Source organism: Erinaceus europaeus, chromosome 12, assembly GCF_950295315.1.
Source record: "Erinaceus europaeus chromosome 12, mEriEur2.1, whole genome shotgun sequence".
Lineage (NCBI taxonomy): Eukaryota > Metazoa > Chordata > Mammalia > Eulipotyphla > Erinaceidae > Erinaceus > Erinaceus europaeus.
Genome location: NC_080173.1, coordinates 97,047,341 through 97,069,621, shown reverse-complemented (window position 1 = coordinate 97,069,621; position 22,281 = coordinate 97,047,341). Strand labels below are relative to the sequence as shown.

At 49.1% G+C, this 22,281-nt stretch overlaps 1 protein-coding gene across 8 annotated transcripts in view; it reads right to left on the bottom strand.

Moving 5' to 3' along the window:
• Positions 1-7,910: 7,910 nt before the first annotated feature.
• The window catches only part of MON1A (MON1 homolog A, secretory trafficking associated), a 47,652-nt gene continuing 33,281 nt past the window's right edge, over positions 7,911-22,281 (bottom strand). For 5 of the 8 annotated variants that reach the window (XM_060204735.1, XM_060204731.1, XM_016190065.2 and 2 more), the window contains exons 2-6: positions 17,160-17,299; positions 12,478-12,963; positions 10,138-10,903; positions 8,458-8,605; positions 7,911-8,191 (exon numbers count right to left, since the gene is read on the bottom strand). In XM_060204735.1, the coding sequence (XP_060060718.1) occupies positions 8,051-8,191; positions 8,458-8,605; positions 10,138-10,903; positions 12,478-12,963; positions 17,160-17,286 (1,668 nt within the window). In that variant the 5' untranslated portion in view covers positions 17,287-17,299 and the 3' untranslated portion in view covers positions 7,911-8,050. Of the gene's footprint in view, positions 8,192-8,457; positions 8,606-10,137; positions 10,904-12,477; positions 12,964-17,159; positions 17,300-17,545; positions 17,565-18,369; positions 18,386-22,281 lie in introns of those variants that run through there. The other 3 variants (XM_060204733.1, XM_060204734.1, XM_060204732.1) reach the window with 3 other exon arrangements.

Sequence of the window (22,281 nt, the reverse complement as noted above, 5' to 3'; positions counted from 1 at the left end):
GGGCGGGGCGGGCGGGCGGGGAGGAGGCGTGGACTGGCAACAGCTCCCGCCCCCGCTGGGGGCCCCTTGCTTGGTGGTGTGCAGAGGGACCAGGGAGAGCTGACTCCACTAAGGCCGGCTGTGGGTTCACAACACCTTCAGACTCTGCATCGCGGGCAAGGCCAAGGGGACTCACCTAGTGGGAGCAGAGACCTCAGATATATGAAGGACCTGAGGGGAAGCAAAGCAGGAGACCCCTACAAGTCATGGCGTGGAGCCATCCTCTGTGGGTGGGGGTCACCTTTTAGTAGGTTGCTTTGAGCTGTCTGCGACAGAGTGCTGGGGGGTGGGGGGTGGGAGATTTGCACGCTGCCTACAAGGGTGGTGGCCGTGATAACATGCGTCCAGCCCTGCCAGCGAGAGACGAAAGACAGACAGCTTTTGTGGAAGCCCATTCTAGCTCTCGTTCCTCCACTGCTGCCTTGGTGTGTGGGAACTGTGTGAGGGGGATTACAAAACAACAGTGGGCTTCCTTTCTGGCCCTGCTCCAGTGCTCCCCCTGACAAGGGAGAGGCTTGGCCTTTGGCTCTCAGGGCACTCCTAACTGGCTCTGTAAGCCTGGCCAGGCCATCACGAGTGTCTCAGGTGAGGGTGTAGTTTCGAATGTGCTGCTGCCCTGAGCTCTCTCTGGGCTGTGATTGTACCGAGCGACCTCCTAGGCCTGTTTTTGCCAGCTTTCACCTGGCCCTCTGCGATTGCCCCAGCAGCGGACAGCCTCAGCCTGACAGCTCCTCAACCAAGCAGGCCTGGACCCTGGAGGGAAAGGGAGCTTCACTGATTCCTGTTGTTGAGGGTCAAATGCAGGACACAGGGTCCTGGGATGCACACATGGGACTGGGGTGGGAAAGAGTTTACTTCATTGGCCAATGAAAAGTGGGTTATAAGAGAAGGGGGCTTGTACAGAGAGGGGTCTTTTGGGCTTCTGCCATATTAGACGGGAGTCCAGAGACCCTCAGGGGATCTATCCCTCAGGCCTTTTTATTCTAACTTGACTTTGCACGACTAATAAAAAATGAATTGAGAAACCACACACTGGACACGTGTATCCTTTGAAATTCATTTCTAGCGAAGGAAGACATGTCGAATCCAAAAGGGAATCCTCCCTCCTAAAACTCTTCAACACTTTGAACTGGGAGTTCTGGGACTTTGGTGGGTGGAGGAGTCAGGATTTAGCTTGGTCTTTCGAGCTGTGTCTGCCCTGCTCCCACCCCCCAGCCGTACTCCTTATTCTACTTCCAGGAACACCCTTCATCTCTCTCCTCTTACAGCTTAAATGACATTTCCTCCAGAAATCCTTCCTGATCCAGGGGATACCAGGCCCATGTGTTGCCCTTATTCCTAGAGCTGGACTCCCCTCCCCCCTCCTGCCAGGAGTCCTATGAGCACCTGGTGACAAAGTAAATTAACTGCTAGGAGATAAACACACCCAAAGCCGGGACCATACCTCGCCTGAAGCCATGTAAAAGCCACTCCCTTCTCTGAGAAATCAGCCAGGAAATGAATCAACAACCATCAAAAATAGTAGCCATGTTCCTAGGCCAAAATGTCTAAAGTCAATCACACAGGGCATAACTGAAACAAAACATTCTATGCATAGGCCAGAAATGGAGGTTCTTGTCACCACCATCCAGCCTTTGAGACCCCCTCAGGAGACTTTCAGGGGCTCTCTCAGCATCTTTGTACAAGCTGGTGGAGATAGTACAGCAGTCAGGTGTGTTCTGGGCTGCCACCATGTGGCTAAACTGACCTCCAGCGAGCATGTCCTAGCAGGCAGCCTTGGTCCTTGACAGAAAGTCGGCACAGCTGTGCAGGAGGGGGTCAGCTTGGAGAGGTCAGCTCCTGGGTTCCACAATGTTAAATGTAAATGCTCAAGGTGGACTCAAGTCTGACCCAACTCCGGCTTAGGACCTGCCCACCTTGAAGAAGTGCTGGGTACTCTGCCCTCTAGTTTCCCACTCTCCTCCCAACTGTTAAAGAAACTGAACTGTGGGACGGGGTGGTGGCGCATCTGAGTGCACACATTACAGTGCACAGAGACCCGGGTTCCAGCCCCTAGTCCCCACTGTAGCGGAAAGCTTTGCAAGTGATGAAGCAGGACTGCAAGTGTCTCTCTGTCTCTCTCCCTATCTCCCTCTACCCTCTCAATTTCTGGCTGTCTCTATCCAATAAATAAATAAAGATAATTTAAAAAATTAAAAAATAATAATGCTTTTTTAAAAAAAGAAACTGCATTGTGATAGAAAGGAGTCTGAAACCACCGTCTTTCTTGGAGACATGTGGGAACCAGACTCAGAACGCAGCTGGCCAGGATGGCTCTGTGAAAAGGCTGTACAAATTGACTGTATTTTTAAATTTATTTTGCTGTCACTTAGGCCTTCACTGAAGCATGCAGACTCTTCCGAGCCCTGGTGCTCAGTAAAGTGTGCACTCTGTCAGGTGACCCATCTCCCAGCCCCCAGACTACAGTTTTTCATGACTGTTATCTGTGTACTGAGGTAACCAAGAAAAGTCATTTTGTTTGTTCTTCTGGGAACTACCGAATTCCTTAGATTGTAATCTCAGATACACACAACATATAACGTCTCTACAGCAGGACCCAGTGTTTGAAACAATCTCCTCAGAGCAATATGAAGACTATTCCTGGGCTTGGGTTCCTCTTGGAGTTGAGTCCTCAGTTTGATTTTTCTTTTGTGTTTTTTGTTTGTTTGTTTTAATATTTATTTATTCCTTTTTGTTGCCCTTGTTTTTTATTGTTGTAGTTATTATTGTTGTTGTTGGATAGGACAGAGAGAAATGGAGAGAGGAGGGGAAGACAGAGAGGGGGAGAGAAAGACAAACAGCTGCAGACCTGCTTCACTGCTTGTGAAGTGACCCCCCTGCAGGTGGGAAGCGGGGGCTCAAACTGGGATCCTTGAGCTTTACCACCTGCGCTTAACCCGCTGTGCTACCACTGACTCCATAGACTTACATATTTCATGGGTAGGAGAGATATCATAATGGTTATGCAAAAAGAATTTTGGGCCCAGGAAGTGGCACAGTGGATAAAGTATTGACATGAGGTCCCAAGTTTGGTCCCTGGCATCCTAAGTGTCGAGGTGATGCTCTGCTGTTCTCTCTCTCTCTCGTAAATAAATATTAAAAAGAAAATGTTCATGCCTGAGGTTCCAAAGTACCAGGTTCAATCCCCCACACCATCATAAGCCAAAGCGAGCAGTGCTGTAGTAAAAAGAAAAGAAAAAAACATCTATTTTATAAGAGAAACCACAGCTTTGCTCTGGCATCTGTGGAGCAGTGATTAAACCCTGGGCCTCAGGCATGTGAGTCCTATGCTTTACCAGCAGAGTCACTTCTCTGGCTACAACTCTACAGCTTTAAAACAAACAAGGACTACATTGCACAAAGACCCAGGTTCAAGCCCCTGGTCCCCACCTGCAGGAGGAAAGCCATCACACATGGTGAAGCAGGGCTGCAGGTGTCTCTGTCCCTATCTATCTCCTCATACCCTCTCAATTTCTCTCTCTTTATCCAATAATAAATACATAAAATATTTTAAAAAACAATCAATGACTCTCCATTGCCAAGCTTGAGAGAGAGAGAGAGAGAGAGAACACAATAGATGAGAAGAGAGAGAACCAGATAATTATTCTGGCATATATGATGCCTGGTATTGAACTCAGGACGCCATGGCTGTGATTCCTACACCTGTTTTGCTGCTTGTGAAGCATCCCCGCTGCAGGTGGGAAGCCAGGGCTCAAACCCAGACCCTTGCACAGTTCTTGTACTTCATACTCTACATTTAACTAGGTGTGCCACCACCTGGACCTTGCAAGTCCTACTCTCTACCCCACTGTATGACCTCCCAGGCCACAGCCAGAGTTTTCTATTTGGACTTCAGGGACCAAAACCTGAAGGTTCCTCCAGCTTCTGTGTAAACTACTCATACCAAGTTTTTTTTTTTTTTTTTTTTTGCCTCCAGGGTTATTGCTAGGGCTGGGTGCCTGTACCACAAATCCACTGCTCCTGGAGGCTATTTTTCCCCCTTTTTTGTTGCCCTTGTTATTTTTTTTTAATCATTGTAGTGGTTATTTTTATTATTGTTGTTATTGATGTCGTTGTTGTTGGATAGGACAGAGAGAAATGGAGAGAGGAGGGGAAGACAGAGAGGGGGAGAGAAAGACAGACACCTGCAGACCTGCTTCACCACCTATGAAGCAACTCCCCTGCAGGTGAGGAGCCGGGGACTTGAACCCGGATCCTTACTCCAGTCCTTGAGCTTAGCACCACGTGCGCTTAACCCACTGCGCTACCGCCCTATCCCCTCATACCAAGTTCTTTACCTGATCCTTTCCCTTTGTATATGATGGTTCCTGAACTAGGAACATCATGTTGGCTGGCCTGATAAACCCCACACATGTCTTACGTACCTATGTCTTAGGTACATAAACTCTTCTAATTGTGACCACTTTCCCACCTCTCCCTAGAAGAGGTGATGAACTAAGAGAAGCTGAAAGTCCTGCTGGGATAATCCCTATAGAAACACCTACAGGCTATGACAACCCTTCAGCTTCATTACTCAGGTGAGACCTTTCCTTTCATAGTATACTCTAATTCCATCTCAGGTGGTTCACTTTCTAACAAAGTCCCATAACCTAGATATACACCAGTTTCTGTGAGAGAGAGCTTATGTGCACACGTACCCATAAACTACTGCAAAATATATACCTGAAAACAGAAGTACACTAGAGTTTGCAGTGAGTACCCCCCTATCACTTCCTCTCCACTATTCCAAGCTTTGGGTTCATGATTGCTCAACAATTTGTTTGGCTTCGTATGTTAACTCTCTTTTCAGTCACCAGGTTCCAGATGCCATCAGGATGCCGGCCAGGCTTCCCTGGATTGAAGACCCCACCAATGTGTCCTGGAGCTCCGCTTCCCCAAAGCCCCACCCTACTAGGGAAAGAGAGAGGCAGACTGGGAGTATGGACCGACCAGTCAACGTCCATGTTCAGCGGGGAAGCAACTACAGAAGCCAGACCTTCCACCTTCTGCAACTCACAATGACCCTGGGTCCATGCTCCCAGAGGGATAGAGAATGGGAAAGCTATCAGGGGAGGGGGTGGGATATGGAGATTGGGTGGTGGGAATTGTGTGGAATTGTACCCCTCCTACCCTATGGTTTTGTTAATTAAATAAAAAATTTAATTTCTTAAATAAAAAATTTAAAAGAAAAAGAAACACCTACAGGCTGAGGCCTGGTGGCGGCACACCCAGTTAAATGCACATGCTTCCATGTTCAAGGATCCAGATTCAAGTCCCAGTCCCCACCTGCAGGGGAAAGCTTCATGAGCAGTTGAAGCAGAGTTGCAGGTGTCTCCCTCTCTTTCCTTCTCTGTCTCCTGCTCCTTTCTAATTTTTCTCTGTCATATAAAAAAGGAGGAGGAGGAGAAAGAGGAGGAGGAGAGAGAGGAGGAGGAGGAGAAAGAGGAGGAGGAGGAGAGAGAAAAAGGAAACTAGCTTCATGGAGTAGTGGATTTTTCTTGTAGGCACCGAGTCCCAGCAATAGCCCTGGTAGAAATGAAAAAAAAAAAAAAAATCCTATAGGTTAACTGCTGACCCGAACACCAATAGAAGTCAGGGACAAAAGGTTTGGCATCACCCTGGTGCAGAGGCAGTGGCTTGGTGCCTTGGCCAGGAACAAAATCAGAACACAGGTAGAAAAGGGACCCAACTCACAAGGGTCCATGCTCCTAGAGGGATAGAGAATGGGAAAGCTATTGGGGAGGGGAGGGGATATAGAGATTGGGTGGTGGGAATTGTGTGGAATTGTACTCCCCCATCCTATGATTTTGTTAATGTCTCCTTTCTTAAATAAATAAAAAAAATTAAAAAAAAAAAAAGACGTGGGGGTTGTATTGTTATATGGGAAACTGGGGAATGTTATGCATATACAAACTATTGTATTTACTGTTGAATGTAAAATATTAATTCCCCAATAAAGAAATTTAAAAAAGAAAGAAAGAAAAGGGACCCAAGGCATGTACTCAGATTGACAGGCACCCACCGAACCTGTGGCTGCTTCCCTGGGACCCTGAGGCCTGGCAGGTAGCCTGCTGCCCATGCCCATTCTAATGGGGCCCCAGACGGGGCCGAGAGTAGGGGTGATGTAGCTATTTCCTGGGACAGCCAGTAGAATTCTCCTGGCAGACCCCTGACCCACACACACTACCTGCATTAGACACACTCGCCAACAGTAGGTTAGTTTCAGTGACAGACTATTCAGCCTCAGCTTTGGAAGCTTTCATGACAGTGACTCACTCTAAATAGTCTAAAGACTATATTCCATAGCCTCTTTCTCCCATAACCAACCTCTAGGCCATTTAACTCCTCTTAGTCAATATATTCGCCTTGTGGGAGAGCTGGGAGAGTCTCTGGCAGCAAGGTAGAGGTGTTCTGCCCTGTGCCTAAAGAGGGTCTCATGGATGAGTGGGGCCAAGCTGTCCCTGCCGAGCCTCCTGCGACATCCATACGGACGGGGCCACAGCGGGGACATGCTGAAAAGGTCCTGCTGTGTTGGTTCCCATTGGGGCAGGAACTGCACAGCCCTAGGGACCAGCTGGATCAGCTGTCAGGCTCCCTCCTGGCGCAGTTTCTAGCAATATGTTTATGGGAAGTATGAGAGCTGAGGCAAAGGCCCTTCACGGGTAACCCAAGCTGGATGGACTCTGAGCTTGGGCTGAACACTGGGTGCTTCACAGTGATAAGTGCTCATACCAGAGTTAAGACTCTCAAAAAAGGGGAGAGAAATGGGAAGTAGAGATCCTGAGACTCCAAAGTCGCAGGTTCAATTCTCCCACACCACCATAAACCAGAGCTGATCAGTACTCTGGTAATAAAACCACACAGACAGGGACCTGTTTGAGCGCACACACTGCAGTGTACAAAGATCCAGGTTTAAGCCCCATCTCCCCACCTGCAGGGGGAAAGCTTCACAAATGGTGGAGCAGAGCTGCAGGTGTCTCTGTCTCTCTCCCTCTCTGTCGCTCCCTTCTCTTGACTTCTGACTGTCTCTATCAAATAAATAAAAATAATAAAAATAAAATAATAATAAAACCAAATAAACAAACAGAGACTCTCCCCACTCTCTCACTCATCTACCTTTTTTTTTTTTTTTGGCCTCCAGGGTTATCGCTGGGGCTTAGTGCTGCACTACGAATCCACTGCTCCTGGTGGCCATTTTTTCCTTTTGTTATTTTTTTATTAGATAAGACAGAGAAATTGAGAGGGGAGGAGGAGATAGTGAGGGAGAGAGAGAGAGAGATATACCTGCAGGCCTGCTTCACCATTTGTGAAGTGACCGCCCCCTGCAGTGGGGAGCTGGGAGCTCAAACCTGGATCCTTGCACAAGTCCTTGCACTTCGTACTTCTTTCTACTAAGTGACTAAGTGCGCTCAACCCGAAGCGTTGACACCTGGCCCCTCACTTGTCTATCTTATTCAGCTCCCTGGTGAACTACAGCAGCCCATTCAACAGAAACAGTTAGAACTCCCAGGAAGTGGTTCTTCAGGGCACAGGGCTGGAGGCGGTGCCTAGGAGTGAGAGGGAAGGCACTAGGGACTCAGACTGAGGCTGGGACCGGGCGTGGGGGGAGTGACCAGTGGTAAATTGGAGAATTATTTGCATGTGACTGAATGAAAACAGCCCTAGCCCGGGACCTGGCTATGAGCAGCTCTGCCATTATGTAATGTGAGAGAAGGAGAGGAGGGGCTGAATTGTGTGTGTGCCCCTGTGCACAGGAAACGCAGGTAGAAACTAAGGAGGCCTTGGCACCTGCATAGTGGTGGGAGCAGATGAGTGAAGGAGCCAGTGACAAGTGTCTTCCCAAAGCCCTTTAATGCAAGCACCAGCCCACAGTCCCTGCCTGCTGCTTGGTCAAAGAGATGAGCTTCACCTGGAGGCTTCCATGACTCTTGGCCCAGTGGGCCTAGGAGGGCCGAGCCCACACCCGCTCTTATCAGTAGGTGAGGGGCGTGAGGATGAAGAGACGGTCTTCTTCTTTGCGGATCCAGCGCATCAGCTTATGGATGGCGCTGACAGCCGACGCCTTGGTCCCCAAGGGGCTGTAGCACATGTAGAGCTCAAAGGCACCTGTGACCTGGAGGAGGCACAGGGCGGTGACCCAGGTTAAGCCCTCCCCCTGGAGGAGGCACAGGGCGGTGACCCAGGTTGAGCCCTCCCCCTGGAGGAGGCACAGGGCGGTGACCCAGGTTAAGCCCTCCCCCTGGAGGAGGCACAGGGTGGTGACCCAGGTTAAGCCCTCCCCCTGGAGGAGGCACAGGGCGGTGACCCAGGTTAAGCGCCCCCCATCGGGGTCCCTACCCAAGACCCTGTGAAGCCCAGTCCGGCCCAGGGCTGCCTTACCCAGGCCAAAAGGTTCTCGCTGGGGCCCGTGTAGTAGATGGTCTTGAGTGGGCGGGAGGCATTGTGTGCGCGGCTGTGCAGGTACTGGTAGAGGCCCAGCAGTCGCTCCTGCTCCTCTTCACTGGTGTACGGGGCCTCAATCTCAGGGCTGGAGATGGGGAAGTGGGTTCACAAAGGAATGACTTCTGCTGCCTTGTCTGGAGAGCTGAATGTATGTATTCCCAGCTAGGGGGCTACCACCATGTGTCCTGCCCTCCAAATGTTCCCCCTGGACAGGACATTGTCTCCCTACCACAGATACACCAGGATAGGGCTAGTGCCCTGTTCTCCCCTCTTCCCCAAGTTCATGGGATCTTTAGTAACCTCACCCCAGCCACCACCCCTCCTCCCTGGAAAGCCCAATCTGAGTGTAGAGACCCAAGACAGGGTAACAGGTCTGAGACAGGGGTCAGCTGGAAACTCTCTGGACCAAAAAAAAAGCTAAAGGGACTCTGCGTGGGGGGGTAGACAGCATAATGGTTATGCAAAGAGACTCTCATGCTGTGGCCCAGTGGATAAAGCACTAGACTCTTGAGCATGAGGTCCTGAGTCCAATCCCAGGCAGCACATATACCAGAGTGATGTCTGGTTCTTTCTCTTTCTCCTAAAAAAGTAAAAAAAAAAAAGGGGGGGTCTCATGCCTGAAGCTCCAAAGTCCTACGTTCAATCCCCTGCACCACCATAAGCCAGAACTGCTCTGGTAAAAAATAAAATAAATAAAATAAATAAAAATAATAATCAATTAAAAAGAGAGAAAGAAGTGGGAAATAAAATGATAGAGCATCTCGGTCCTTGGTATCAGACTAAAAGAGATCCACAGGGGAGTGGGTTAAGCGCACATGGTGCAAAGTGCAAGGACCAGCGGAAGGATCCCGGTTCGAGCCCCTGGCTCCCCACCTGCAGGGGAGTCGCTTCACAGGTGGTGAAGCAGGTCTGCAAGTGTCTGTCTTTCTCTCCTCCTCTCTTGTTGGATAGTATGCCAGCTCCCCCCTGGCTTCTGCTTAACCATATGCCTATATAGGGATAGATTTAATCCCATTCAAAGCTTTGGTCTATTTACATAAATCACTTTTACATTTACATAAAGCACTCCAGGGCATTGGTGGTTCAGTGATAGGATTCTCGCCTGCTCTGCCCCCTCCTTGTCACACTCTGATTTTCACCAGTCACTTTTCTCTCCACCCTCTCTATGTCACATCCTGTTTCCACCCTACTTGGCAAGTATATATAAAGACAGCATTGTGAGTTTTAGGGTACTTGAGTTTAGCTTAGCTCGGCTTAGATTGTGCTGCGTCCTGCATGAATAAAGAGATACTGCCTACAGCTCAACCATGAGTCCCTAGTCGTCTGTTACCCGCCCGTGAAGCCAGCCCGGCAAAAACAACACTCTGTCTTTCCCTCCTCTCTCCATTTCTCTGTCCTATCTAACAACGACGACATCAATAACAATAACTACAACAACAATAAAAAGACAACAAGGGCAACAAAAGGGAAAATAAATAAATAAATAAAATAAAATAAAGGAGAGATCCACGTCAGTCCATTCCTGGCAGAATATCAATTTCAGGACTACATCAGGACTCCAAGCCACCTCCCCACACCCCTGCGAGCCTCACCCAGTGTCCCCCAAGCCCCCCTCACCTGGTGAAGAGTCCCGAGCTCTTTGACTTATAGAGGAAGTGCCGCAGGTCGGGGATGCCCACCTGGGCAACACTGTAGTGGGGTGTGCGCAGCGCTTCCCGCAGGGCCAGGTGGGCTCCTCGCTTGCGCAGGCGCTCCTGAAAGCGGCGGCGGCAGTCAGACACCGCGAAGAAGTCCTCCCGGTCAGTGGAGACCAGCAGCAGGCACAGGTCAGTGTCCGGCTCCAGATAAGAGATGTGCGCATGGAAGAAGCCGGCTGCATTGAATTTGGGCAGGCAGACAGGCGTCCAGGCCTCACCCTCGCGGAAGGAGGAGGAGGAACTGATGAGGTTGAAGAGCAGGTGCAGGTCGATGGGGTGCAGAAACTGGTCTTTGCGGCGCACGAGCGCCACCAGCTGGTTGCGTGCCAGCAGGATGGAGAAGACCAAGCTGCGCGCCCGCGCCTGCTGCAGGCTGGCGCTCACGGCGTCTCGCACAGCGGCTGCCAGGGGCAGGCAGCGGGCAGCCCCCATCAGGAAGCTGGGGTCTCGAGCCATGAGCTGCAGCAGGTTGTCGGTGATGCGCTCGGAGCCGGAGAGCAGGCGCCGCAAGTCGTAGTTCTGCTTCTGCTGGAAGATGTGGCTCAGCTGGGTGCCCGTGAGGAGGCTCAGGATCTGGTAGTAGATGTACAGCAGCTCCTGCGCCAGCTCCTGCGCCGACTGCCGTGTCCGGGCCACCGCCACCAGCACCAGTGGACTCCGGCGCACGAATACTACCTTGTAGCCATCTGAGGGTGGGGCAGGGGGTGTCAGCTTCAGCCCCTCTCCTGGAAGCCCTCCCTGATGGGCCTTGTCCAAACCCCTTGGAGCCCCCCTTTCTTGACACTTTTCTCATCCTCTTCACCCTCCCTCGGAGCTCTGCACACAGCAGGGGCTTAAGGATGATGGTGGGGGGCCGAGTGGTGGCCCACCTAGTTGAGCACACATGTTACAATGCTCAAGGACCCTGGTTCGAACTCCCGTCCACACCTGCTGGGGAAAAGCTTTAGGAGTGGTGAAGCAGGGCTGCAGGTGTCTCTGTCTCTCTCCCTATCTCCCCTTCCTTCTCGATTTCTGGCTGTCTCTATCCAATAAATAAATAAAGATAATTTAAAAAATTAAGGAGGGGGAGTTGGGCGGTAGCGCAGGGGGTTAAGTGCACATGGCCCAAAGCGCAAGGTCTGGTGTAAGGATCCCGGTTCCAGCCCCCGGCTCCCCACCTGCAAGGGAGTCGCTTCACAGGCGGTGAAGCAGGTCGGCACGTGTCTGTCTTTCTCTCCCCCCCAACCCGTCTTCCCCTCCTCTCTCCATCTCTCTGTCCTATCCAACAAGGAAGACAGACAACAATAATAACTACAACAATAAAACGATAAAGGCAACAAAAAGGGAGTAAACAAATAAATAAATACTTAAAATACATATATTAAAAAATTAAGGGCAGACAGCAGTGCACGGGGTTAAGTGCACATGGCATGAAGCGCAAGGACTGGCGCTAGGATCCCGGTTTGAGCCCCCAGCTCCCCACCTGCAGGGGAGTCGCTTCACAAATGGGGAAGCAGGTCTGCCAGTGTCTATCTTTCTCTCTCCCTCTCTATCTTCCCGTCTCCACTCAATTTCTCTCTGTCCTATTCTGTTTAAAAAAAAAAAAAAAAAAAGGAAAAAATGGCCTCCAGGAGCAGTGGGCTCACAGAGCAGGCACCGAGCCCCAGCGATAACCCTGGAGACAAAAATAAATAAATAAATGATGATGGTGGTAAAAACAGCAGCCCAACAGCCCCTTTCCATGATGGCTCTGGACCTCTCCCTGCTGCTCACATAACAGACTGGCACTAAGGGAAAAGCCGGGAGTACTTCAGAAAAACGCACCTTCTGTCTGGGGCTGGGGAGACAGACAGCAAGCACCACTGGTAGTGCAACAGATGTCATGCCTGAGACACCAGAAGTCCCAGGTTCAGTCCCCAGCGCCACCATAACTAGCGCTGAGCAGTGCTCTGGGGGAAGCAGATTCTTGTGCTACGTGGCCAGAGCATGTATGGATCAGGACCTGGAATATTTTGGTCACATTTCCAGACTCTTCTTTTTCTCCCAAGAGCAAAGCCTATTGACAGAGCCTCTGAGAGCTACCTTTGACCGTCCCAACAGCACCACTAGGTCATGGTTGTCCCTGTTCAGATGAGGACCTTGAAACCCAGTGAGGTGGGGGGACTTTCACTGGTCACCCAGCATCCTGACCCTCTATTTCATGAGGCTCCAGAGTCTGCCATGAACTAGCCCTGCCTGGCCAGGGACTCCCTCTCCGCCCCCGCCTCTCCTGGTGGCTCACCTGCATGGATGGAACGGATGGCATTCTTGTCTGCCTCCAGGAATGACACCAGGGCCACCATGACACCCATGGTGCTGGAAAGTGCTTCCTCTGACCCGTAGCGGGAGTACACGGGTTTCCCAGCCTCGCTCAGCACGAAGACGTGCTTCTGGTGCAGTCGCCACGCCTCTGCAGCCTCCTCATCGTCCCCGTCACCTGTGCCCTCCCTCGGGGGCTCTGTGCCTGGCCGCCCGGCTGCCCCTGGGGACTCTGGCCAATCCTCAGAGCTTCCCGGCAGCATCTCCTCCTGCAGGTCTCGGGCCACACCCGTCAGCTGGGTGCTCAGCTCACTGAAGTCCTGACTGATCTGACGCATGTCGGTAGGCAGCGGTGAGGGAACGCCAGTACCCTCTGTGGGACTGTCTCCTGAAGCTGCTCCATCCTCTGATTCAGTCAGATCCTCATAGGAACGGGCGTGGACAAACATGGCACCTTCCTGCCCGGCACCTGCCGGTCAAAAGCACTGGTGCTTAGAAATGGCGGCCCCGGGGGTCGGGCGGTGGCGCAGCGGGTTAAGCGCAGGTGGCGCAAAGCGCAGGGACCGGCGTAAGGATCCCGGTTCGAGCCCCTGGCTCCCACCTGCAGGGAGTCGCTTCACAGGTGGTGAAGCGGGTCTGCAGGTGTCTGTCTTTCTCTCCCCCTCTCTGTCTTCCCCTCCCTCTCTCCATTTCTCTCTATCCTATCCAACAATGAATTGCATCAACAAGGGCAATAATAATGGCCACAATGAAGCTACAACAAGGGCAACAAAAGGGGGGGGGGAAATGGCCTCCAGGAGCGGTGGATTCATGGTGCAGGCACCGAGCCCAGCAATAACCCTGGAGGAGGAAAAGGAAAAAAAAAAAAAGAAATGGCGGCCCCATTCAAATTGACAGTCAGATTGAATCTTAACAGTGGGTTCAAATCGTTAATACATTTCTAATAATGACTGGTTCTGCGAAATATTAAATCTACTAAAAGCTTAGACCAGGGAGAACAGAAGCAACTGGTAATGTTCCTTTATAAGATATAAATATATGTAAATAGCATAAAAGGACATAAATTATGGTGAGGTCTTGTATGCCACAGCAAATCCTAACAATGGGATTTGGGTACAGCTATAACTAACTGTTGCCTTCTTAAACCCTAAGACAGCAGGAACCTTCCTCTCTCTCTCTCTCTCTCTGTCTCCCATTTTTAACCAGAGCACTGCTTTTATGGTGGTTTGGGGATTGAACCTGGGACTTTGGAGCCTCAGGCATGAGAGTCTCTTTGCATAGCCATTATGCTATCTACCCCCCGCCCATCTTCCCCTTTCTCTATAAAGCCCATATTTCTCCCAGTCCCGGAACCTCTAGGGTGGGGCTCGCTTTCCTGCATGCTTCTCCCAATTCATACCAACTGGTACTGCATCTGCTGATCCCAGCCTAAGCAATGCAACCAGTACCACCTCGGCATGTTTCACTCTGGACTGCGTCCAGAGACGTCAGGCATGGAATGTCAACCCTTCAGCTTCATTACTCTGCCACCAGGTTCCAGATGATACCATGACGCCAACCTGACTTTGCTGGGCAGAGGACCCCACCAATGTGTCCTGGAGCCCCGCCTCCTCAGACCCCTGCCCCACTAGGGAAAGAGACAGGCTGGGAGTACGGATCGACCCGTCAACACCCATGTTCAGCAGGGAAGCAATTAGAGAAGTCAGACCTTCCACCTTCTGCACCCCATAGTGACTCTGGGTCCATACTCCCAGAGGGATAAAGAACAGGAAAGCTGGGAGTCGGGCAGTAGCACAGCAGGTTAAGCACACATGGCACAAAGCACAAGGACTAGCCTAAGGATCCTGGTTTGAGTCCCTGGTGGTGAAGCAGGTCTATAGGTGTATTTCTCTCCTCCTCTGTCTTCCCCTCCTCTCTCCATTTCTCTCTGTCCTATACAACATCAACGGCATCAATAACAATAATAACTACAACAAGGGTAACAAAAGGGAATAAATAAATAAATATTTTTTTAAAAAGAGTTTTAAAAAAGAACAGGAAAGCTATCAAAGGAGGGGATTGGATACGGAGCTCTGGGGTGGGCATTGTGTGGAAATGCACCCATCTTATCCTATGGTCTTGTCAATACTTCCATTTTATAAATATAAATATATATGAATGGTAACCCCTGGCAAACCACCTGACCTGTAAGGTGACTAACACAATGCCAGTTTGACTATCTAACCAGATGTGGGAGGTCACTGTTGCCTCCTGTGACTGCCTGGCCCGTGTCATGCCTCTCAGCAACTAATGGGTCACCAGTCTCCTTCCATCACACTGGGAGTAAGACCCAGACTCCTCAGGGTGTGTAGGAAACTGGTATCTGCCTGCTTCTCTCTCCTTCATCTCCCAGCTCACTCGAAACAGAGTACCACTTCAGGACAAGCAGTGCAGGGGGATTGATGAACCAGGAACCTCAGGCATGGGAGTCTGATGCCCTACCAGTCGAGTTATTTTCCCAGCTGCTCTTTCAACATTCTTAACAAGCCCCTCCCTCTCTCAGGGCTTTAGACGTGTTTCCTCTGCCAGGATGGCAATGCTACTCGCTCACTTGGCTGGCTCCTTGTCAAACTTTTGCTCACTACAAAGATGCTAGATACCTCTGCTCCCAACCTCCAACCCAGGTTTTCTATCATATTTTTCTCCTTGATTTGTCTTGAGGTTTGTATCAGTGACTGTCCTCTCACCGCCACCTTGCCCCCACAACGGGGTCTCCCATTCAAAAGCAAGAACCAGCAGTGGCATCCTACACTAGTGTACACCTGTCCTCAGGGAATTCCCCTGCCTAGGAGACCCTCTGACAGTGCTCAGGCCACAAACTCCTAACCCACTCCATTGTGATGGCTCCATTCTCTTCTTTTCCTTTCCTTCTTTCCTTCCTTTCAGAGCACTCTATTTTTAAAGATTTTATTTACTTATTAACGAGTAAGATAGGAGAGAGAGAGAACCAGACATCACTCTGGTACATGCGCTGCCAGGAATCGAACTCAGGACCTCCTGCCTGAGAGTCCAATGCTTTATGCACTGTGCCATCCCCTGGACCACTCCAGAGCACTCAACTTTCGCTTATGGTGGTGTGGGGAATTGAACTTAGGACTTTAGAGTCTCAGTATGAAAGTCACTCTTTGTATAGCCATTGTGTTATTTCCCATACTTGCCTCCATTATCTTTTGGCTTCCTTAAGGCAGAGACCAGGACCAGGTGTCTCTTTCTGTCTCTCTCTCTCTCCCTCTCCCTCTCTCTCTCTCTTCCATTTTGGCAGCAACTGCTGAAGATAGAACCTAGGACCTCATACATAAAAAATATGTGCTCTATCACTATTTCTCTTTTTTTCTCTTCTTTCTTCTTTTTTCTCTTCTCTTTCTCCTCCTCCTCCTCCTCCTCCTCCTTCTTCTTTTTCTTTTTGGGAGAAGAGACACCACAGCACAGCTCCACCATCCATGGAGTTCTGTGGGTGCTGTCCATGGTGCTCCCATACAGTGGAGGACTCAAACCCAAGAGGCACACACATAACACATGTGCATTACTAGATAAGTTATCTCTTGGCCCTGTCAGTCTTTCTTTATAAATTTCTTTTTTCTTTTCTTTTCTTTTTTTAACCAGAGCTCTGCTCATCTCTGGCTTATGGTGGTACAGGGATTGAACCTAGGACTTTGGAGCCTCAGTCACGAGAGTCTGTTTGTATAACCCTTATGCTATCTACCCTTGCCCCTTTATTTATTTTATTTACTTATTTATTATTGGATAGAGACAGAAATCGAGGGAAGAAGGGAAGATAGAGAGGGAGAGAGACAGAGAGACATCTGCAGCCCTGCTTTACCACTTGTGAAGCCTCCCCCCTGCAGATGGGGACCAGGAGCTTGAACCTGGGTCCTTGCACACTATAATGTGTGCGCTTAACCAGCTGAGCTACTGCCCAGCCCCTTATGAATTTCTTGACAGAATAGTTCAAAAGATATATTTTGAATTTTCATTACAGATTCAGCTCTGTATTGGACATTGATAATTTTGTAAATCAATAAATCCTAATAAAAATAAAGTAGGGTAGGGTAAATAGCATAATGGTTATGCAAAGAGACTTTCATGCCTGAGGTTCTGAAGTCCCAGGTTCAATCCCCACACCACCATAAGCCAGAGCTGTGCAGTGCTCTGATAAATTAAAAAATAAATAAGTAAAATAAAAATAAAGTAAAATAAGCAGTTCAAGAGGTGGTACAGTGGGTAAGACACTGGACTGCCAGACACGAGATCCTGCATTTGATCTTCCAGCATCACATGTCAGAGTGAGGCTCTGGTTCTCTCTTCCCCTCCCCCTCACTAGCAGACAAGTCTCAAATGATAATTATAGTAAAATACATATTAAAAAAGTAAACTTACAAGCTTGTGGAAGAGAGAGATGGGCATCACAGACATACGTAAAATGACAAAACAGCACTAGCATGCAGTTAGCACAGGGAAAGAGACGCAGCACGCAGTGAGGAGGGAGACTGCACACAGACGGAGCCCGGCTCCCTGCAGAATCACAGCACCTGACAGCTACCCGGTGACGGACTGAACAAGCACACAGCTCACTGGGGGAGACATGAAGTGGCCTGGCAGCTGCTCTGCTGCACGCCCTGCCCATACCTGGCTCCATCCCCTGGGCCAGTCCTGGTGTGGGGCTCTCAGCTCTCTCCACACTCTGTCCATCAGAAGGAGCCAACGTGCCGTTGGGACCTTCACTGCTTCTCTTCCTCTGCACGTCAGCAGCCATCTTGTGGGCTCTCCTGTGAGGCAAACAAAAAAGTCATCTCAGGAAAAGGAGAAGATGCCATTGGAAAGGCTCACAGGCATAATTCACAGCTACAAGAACAGGGAAGGAAGGGTTCCTGGCCAGGACCCAACTAATCCAAACCTTTGCAGAATGAACTTTTAGATTTTGTTTGTATTTATTATTGGATAGAGTCAGAGATAAATAGAGAGGGAAGGAGAAGATAGAGGGTGGTGGTGGTGGTGGTAATATGTGCACTTACCCAAGTGTGCCACCATCTGCTCCCCTGGGGGGGGTGGCGGTGCACCTGGTTGAGCACACATTTACAGTGCACAAGGACCCAGGTTCAAGCCCCCAGGCCCCACCTGTAGGGGGAAAGCTTTTTAAGTGGTGAAGCAGGGCTGCAGATGTTTTCCTCTCTATCTCCCCCTTCCCTCTTGCTATGTGACTATCTCTATCCAATAAATAAATAAAAATAATAAAAATCAAAGAGAGAGAGAAGAAACACCTACAGCACTGCTTCACCAACTGTGAAACTTTCAACTTGCAAGTGGAGACCAAGGACTTAAACCCAGGTTCTCTCACATGGTAACGTGCACCACCACCTGACCCCTGCCGAGTAGATTTGGAGAACTTCCATTGGGCTTGACTTTGCAGGAAAATGATAATAATAATCATGAGTGGTCCAGGAGGGGGAACAGTGGATAAACCACTGGACTCTTAAGTATAAAGTCCAAAATCTAAACTTGCATATGCCAGAATGATGCTCTGGTCCCATCCCCCCATTCTCATAAATAAATAAACAAATCTATCTAAAAAGGGGTGGGGCTGGAGAGACAGCACATTGGTTATGCAAAAGACTTTCAGGGTGCAGGAGATAGCACAATGGTTATGCAAACAGGCTCTTACATTTGAGGCTCCAAGGTCTCCGGTTCAATCCCCCATACCACCATAAACCAGAGCTGCGCTGTGCTCTGGTAAAGAAAAAAAGAATGGGGTTGGGCGGTAGCGCAGCGGGTTAAACGCGTATGGCTCCAAGTGCTAGGACTGGCGTAAGGATCCCTGTTGCATCCCCTGGCTCCCCACCTGCAGGGGAGTCACCTCACACGTGGTGAAGCAGGTCTGCATGTGTCTGTCTTTCTCTCCCCCTCTTTCTTCCCCTCTTCTCTCAATTTCTCTTTGTCCAATACAACAATAACAATAATAACAACAATGATAAATAACAAGGACAACAAAAGGGAAAGACTAGCCTCCAGGAGCACCTGGTTGAGCGCACGTTACAATGCACAAGGACCAGGGTTTAAGCCCCCAGTCTCCACCTGCAGGGGAAAAGCTTCACAAGTGGTGAAGCAGTGCTGCATGTGTCTCTCTGTCTCTCTCCCGCTCTATCACTTCATTCCCTCTCAATTTCTGGATGTCTCTATCCAATAAATAAAAAAAGATTAAAAAAATTGTTTTAAATACTTTTATACCTGAGGCTCTTAGGTCCTATTCAGGCCCCAGCATCACCATAGCCAGAGCTGAGCAGTGCTCTAGTCTTTCTTTCTTTCATTCAAAGTAAATAAAGGGGCCAGGTGGTGGCACACCTGGCTGAGCGCACATGTTAAAAGCACAAGGACCCAGATTCGAGCTCCTGGTTCCCACCTGCAGGGGTAAAGCTTCACGAGTGGTGAAGCAGGGCTGCAGCTGCAGGTGTCTCTCTGTCACCCCTTCCCTCTCAATTTACGGCTTTCCCTATCCAATAAATATAAAGATAGTAAGAAAAATTGAAGTGCCAAGGTAGATAGCATAGTAGTTATGCAAAGAGATCTCATGCCTGAGGCTCTAAAGTCCCAGGATCAATGCCCCACACCACCATAAACCAGAGCTGTTCAGTACTAGGCCCACTTCTCACCTGGCAGACTCTGCCTTCCTGCTTCTTGCTAACAATAAACTGTCCCAGCCCCTCCACCTGTGTCCCTCCAGCCTATTCAGGCTTCACTGGCTACCCACCCTCTCTTCCAGGCGATGATGCCTTTTTCTCCACCCAGCACCAAAATAAGACCACTTTTTCTATTTTCTTGTTTTGTTTTGGTCAAAGCACTACCCATGGCTTCTGGTGGTGTTAAGAATTGAGCCTGGGACCTTTGGTGCCTCAGGCATGACAGGCTCTTCTTCTTCTTCTTGCATAACTATTACGCTATCTCCCCAGCCCACTTTTTTCATTTTTAAAACAACTTCCCTAGGATGTACTGACTATAAGATATTTTTAATTTAATTTATTTTTATAAAATTTTTAATTTTTATTATCCTTATTTATTTATTTATTTATTTATTTGATAGAGATAGCCAGAAATTCAGAGGTTAGGGGTAACAGAGAGGGAGAGAAACAGAGAGGACCTGCAACACTGCTTAACCACTTGCAAAGCTTTCCCCCTGCAGGTGGGGACTGGGGGTTTGAACTCAGGTCCTTGTGCATTGTAACATGTGCACTCAACCAGGTGTGCCACCATCTGGCCCTTTTAATTTTATTTATTTATTTTTATATTTATTTTACTTTCCCTTTTGTTGCCTTGTTGTTTTATTGTTGTAGTTATTGTTGTTGTTGTTATTGATGTTGTTAGATAGGACAGAGAGAAATGGAGAGAGGAGGGGGAGACAGAGAGGGAGAGAAAGACAGACACCTGCAGACCTGCTTCACCGCCTGTGAAGTGACTCCCCTGCAGGTAGGGAGCCGGGGGCTCAAACTGGGATCCTCACAGCGGTCCTTGTGCTTCGCGCTGTGTACGCTTAACCCGCTGCGCTACCGCCTGACTCCCAATTTTATTTATTTATTATTGGATAGGGACAGAGAGAAATTGAGAGGGGATGAGGAAGAGAGAGAGGGAGAGAGACACCTACAGCTCTACTTCACCACTTACGAAGCTTTCCCCCTGGAGGTGGGGACCAGGGACTTGAACCTGGGTCCTTGTGCACCGTAGTGTGTGCATTTAACCAGGTACGCCACTGTCTGACCCCATTCTAAGATAATTTGTTAAGCTGTCCTTGTGCCTTGTGAACTTTAAGTTTATTTCAATTAAAAAGTGAAAACAGGACTGGGGAGATAGCATAGTGGTTCTGCAAAAGACTCTCATGCTGAGGCTCTGAGGTCCCAGGTTCAATCCCCAGCACCACTATATCAGCCAGAGTTGAGCAATGCTATGGTCTGTTTCTCTCTATATCTTTCCCACTATATATCTCTCTTGTTAAAATAAAATTAAAATATTAAAAAAAATGAAAACAAGGGCCAATGAGATTGCTCACCCGAGAGGATATGCTGCTTTGCCCTGTGTACAGTCCAGGTTCAAACCCAGCCCGAGCTCTCCTGCAGGAAGCTTTGGTGCTATGGAGAGTCCATCCATATCTCTCTCTCTCTCTTTCTCTCTCTCTCTCTAAACAAGTGAGTCCAGAGCAGTAAAACTCTAGCAACAACAAAAACAAGTGAAAACAAACTTCCACTTGAGGTCTGGGAGGCGGCACAGTGAGGATGCTGAACTTGGAAACATGAGGTACTGAATTTAATGCCAGGCATCCCATATGCCAATGATGCTCTGCTTTCTCTACCCCCACCTCTCTCTCTTGTTCTGACTCCCTTCCCCCTTCACTCTCCCTCTTCCTGTCTTGTGTTAATAAATAACTCTATGCACCACCCCATTTTTCTGCTGCCCTTTATAAGACAATCATACAAACAAAACTCAAAACAGCAAAGAAGTCTTCAGAGTTTAATTAGTTGGGTAGGTTAAGATGTTCTGTGTAGCAAACGAAGATTTATACACACAGTGGCTTATTGTTTGTTCCCACAAAATCTACTGGAGTTCTGGTAGCACTCAGTGACTCCCCTCCAAACAAAGATATTGGCATCTTACAGCTCTTCTGTTTGGAACACATACTTTTCACATAACCTGGCAGTGGAAGATGGAGCTGGATGGTTGGATACCAGCTCTTCAAAGTCATGCAGCCCAAGAGGTGACAGGGGTCCCATTTGATTCCTGGCATTGCATGTGTCAGAGTCACACTCTGGCTCTCTCTCTCTCTCTAACAAGTACATAAACCTTAAAAAAAAAAAAAAAACTACAGTGGTAAAACTGCATATGCACAGGGTCCCGTAAAAAAAAAAAAATGGAATGACAACCCTTCAGCTTCATCACTCGGGTGAGACCTTTCCTTTCATAGTATTCTCTAATTCCATTCCAGGTGTTCCACACTCCACAATAAAGTCCCCAAACCTAGAGATAGTCCAGGTCCCCTGAGATAGAGCATACGTTCACATGTGCCCATAAACTAGGGAAAAATATATACCTGAAAGCAGAAGTACACAAGAGCATGCAGGGAATACCCCCAACACTTCATCTGCACTATTGCAGTCTTTAGGTCCATGATTGTTCAACAATTTGTTTGGCTTTGTATGTTAACTCTCTTTTCAGCCACCAGGTTCCGGATGCCAGCATGATGCTGACCAGACTTCCTTGGACAGACAACACCATCAACGTGTCCTGGAGCGCCGCTTCCTCAGAGCCCCACCCCACTAGGGAAAGGGAGAGACAGGCTGGGAGTATGGATCGACCTGCCAACACCCATGTTCAGCGGGGAAGCAATTACAGAAGCCAGACCTTCCACCTTCTGCATCCCACAATGACCCTGGATCCATCCTCCCAGAGGGATAGAGAATGGGAAGGCTATCAGGGGAGGGGATGGGATATGGAGATCGGGTTATGGGAACTGTGCGGAACTGTACCCCTCTTATTCTATGGTTTTGTTAATGTCTCCTTTCTTAAATAAAAAAAGAAAATACGGGAGTCGGGCAGTAGTGCAGGGGGTTAAGCACACATGGTACAAAGCACAAGGACCAGCAGAAGGATCCCGGTTCGAGCCCCCGGCTCTCCACCTTCAGGGGAGTCACTCCACAGGCGGTGAAGCAGGTCTGCAGTTGTCTATCTTTCTCTCCCTCTTGGTCTTCCCCTCCTCTCTCCATTTCTCTCT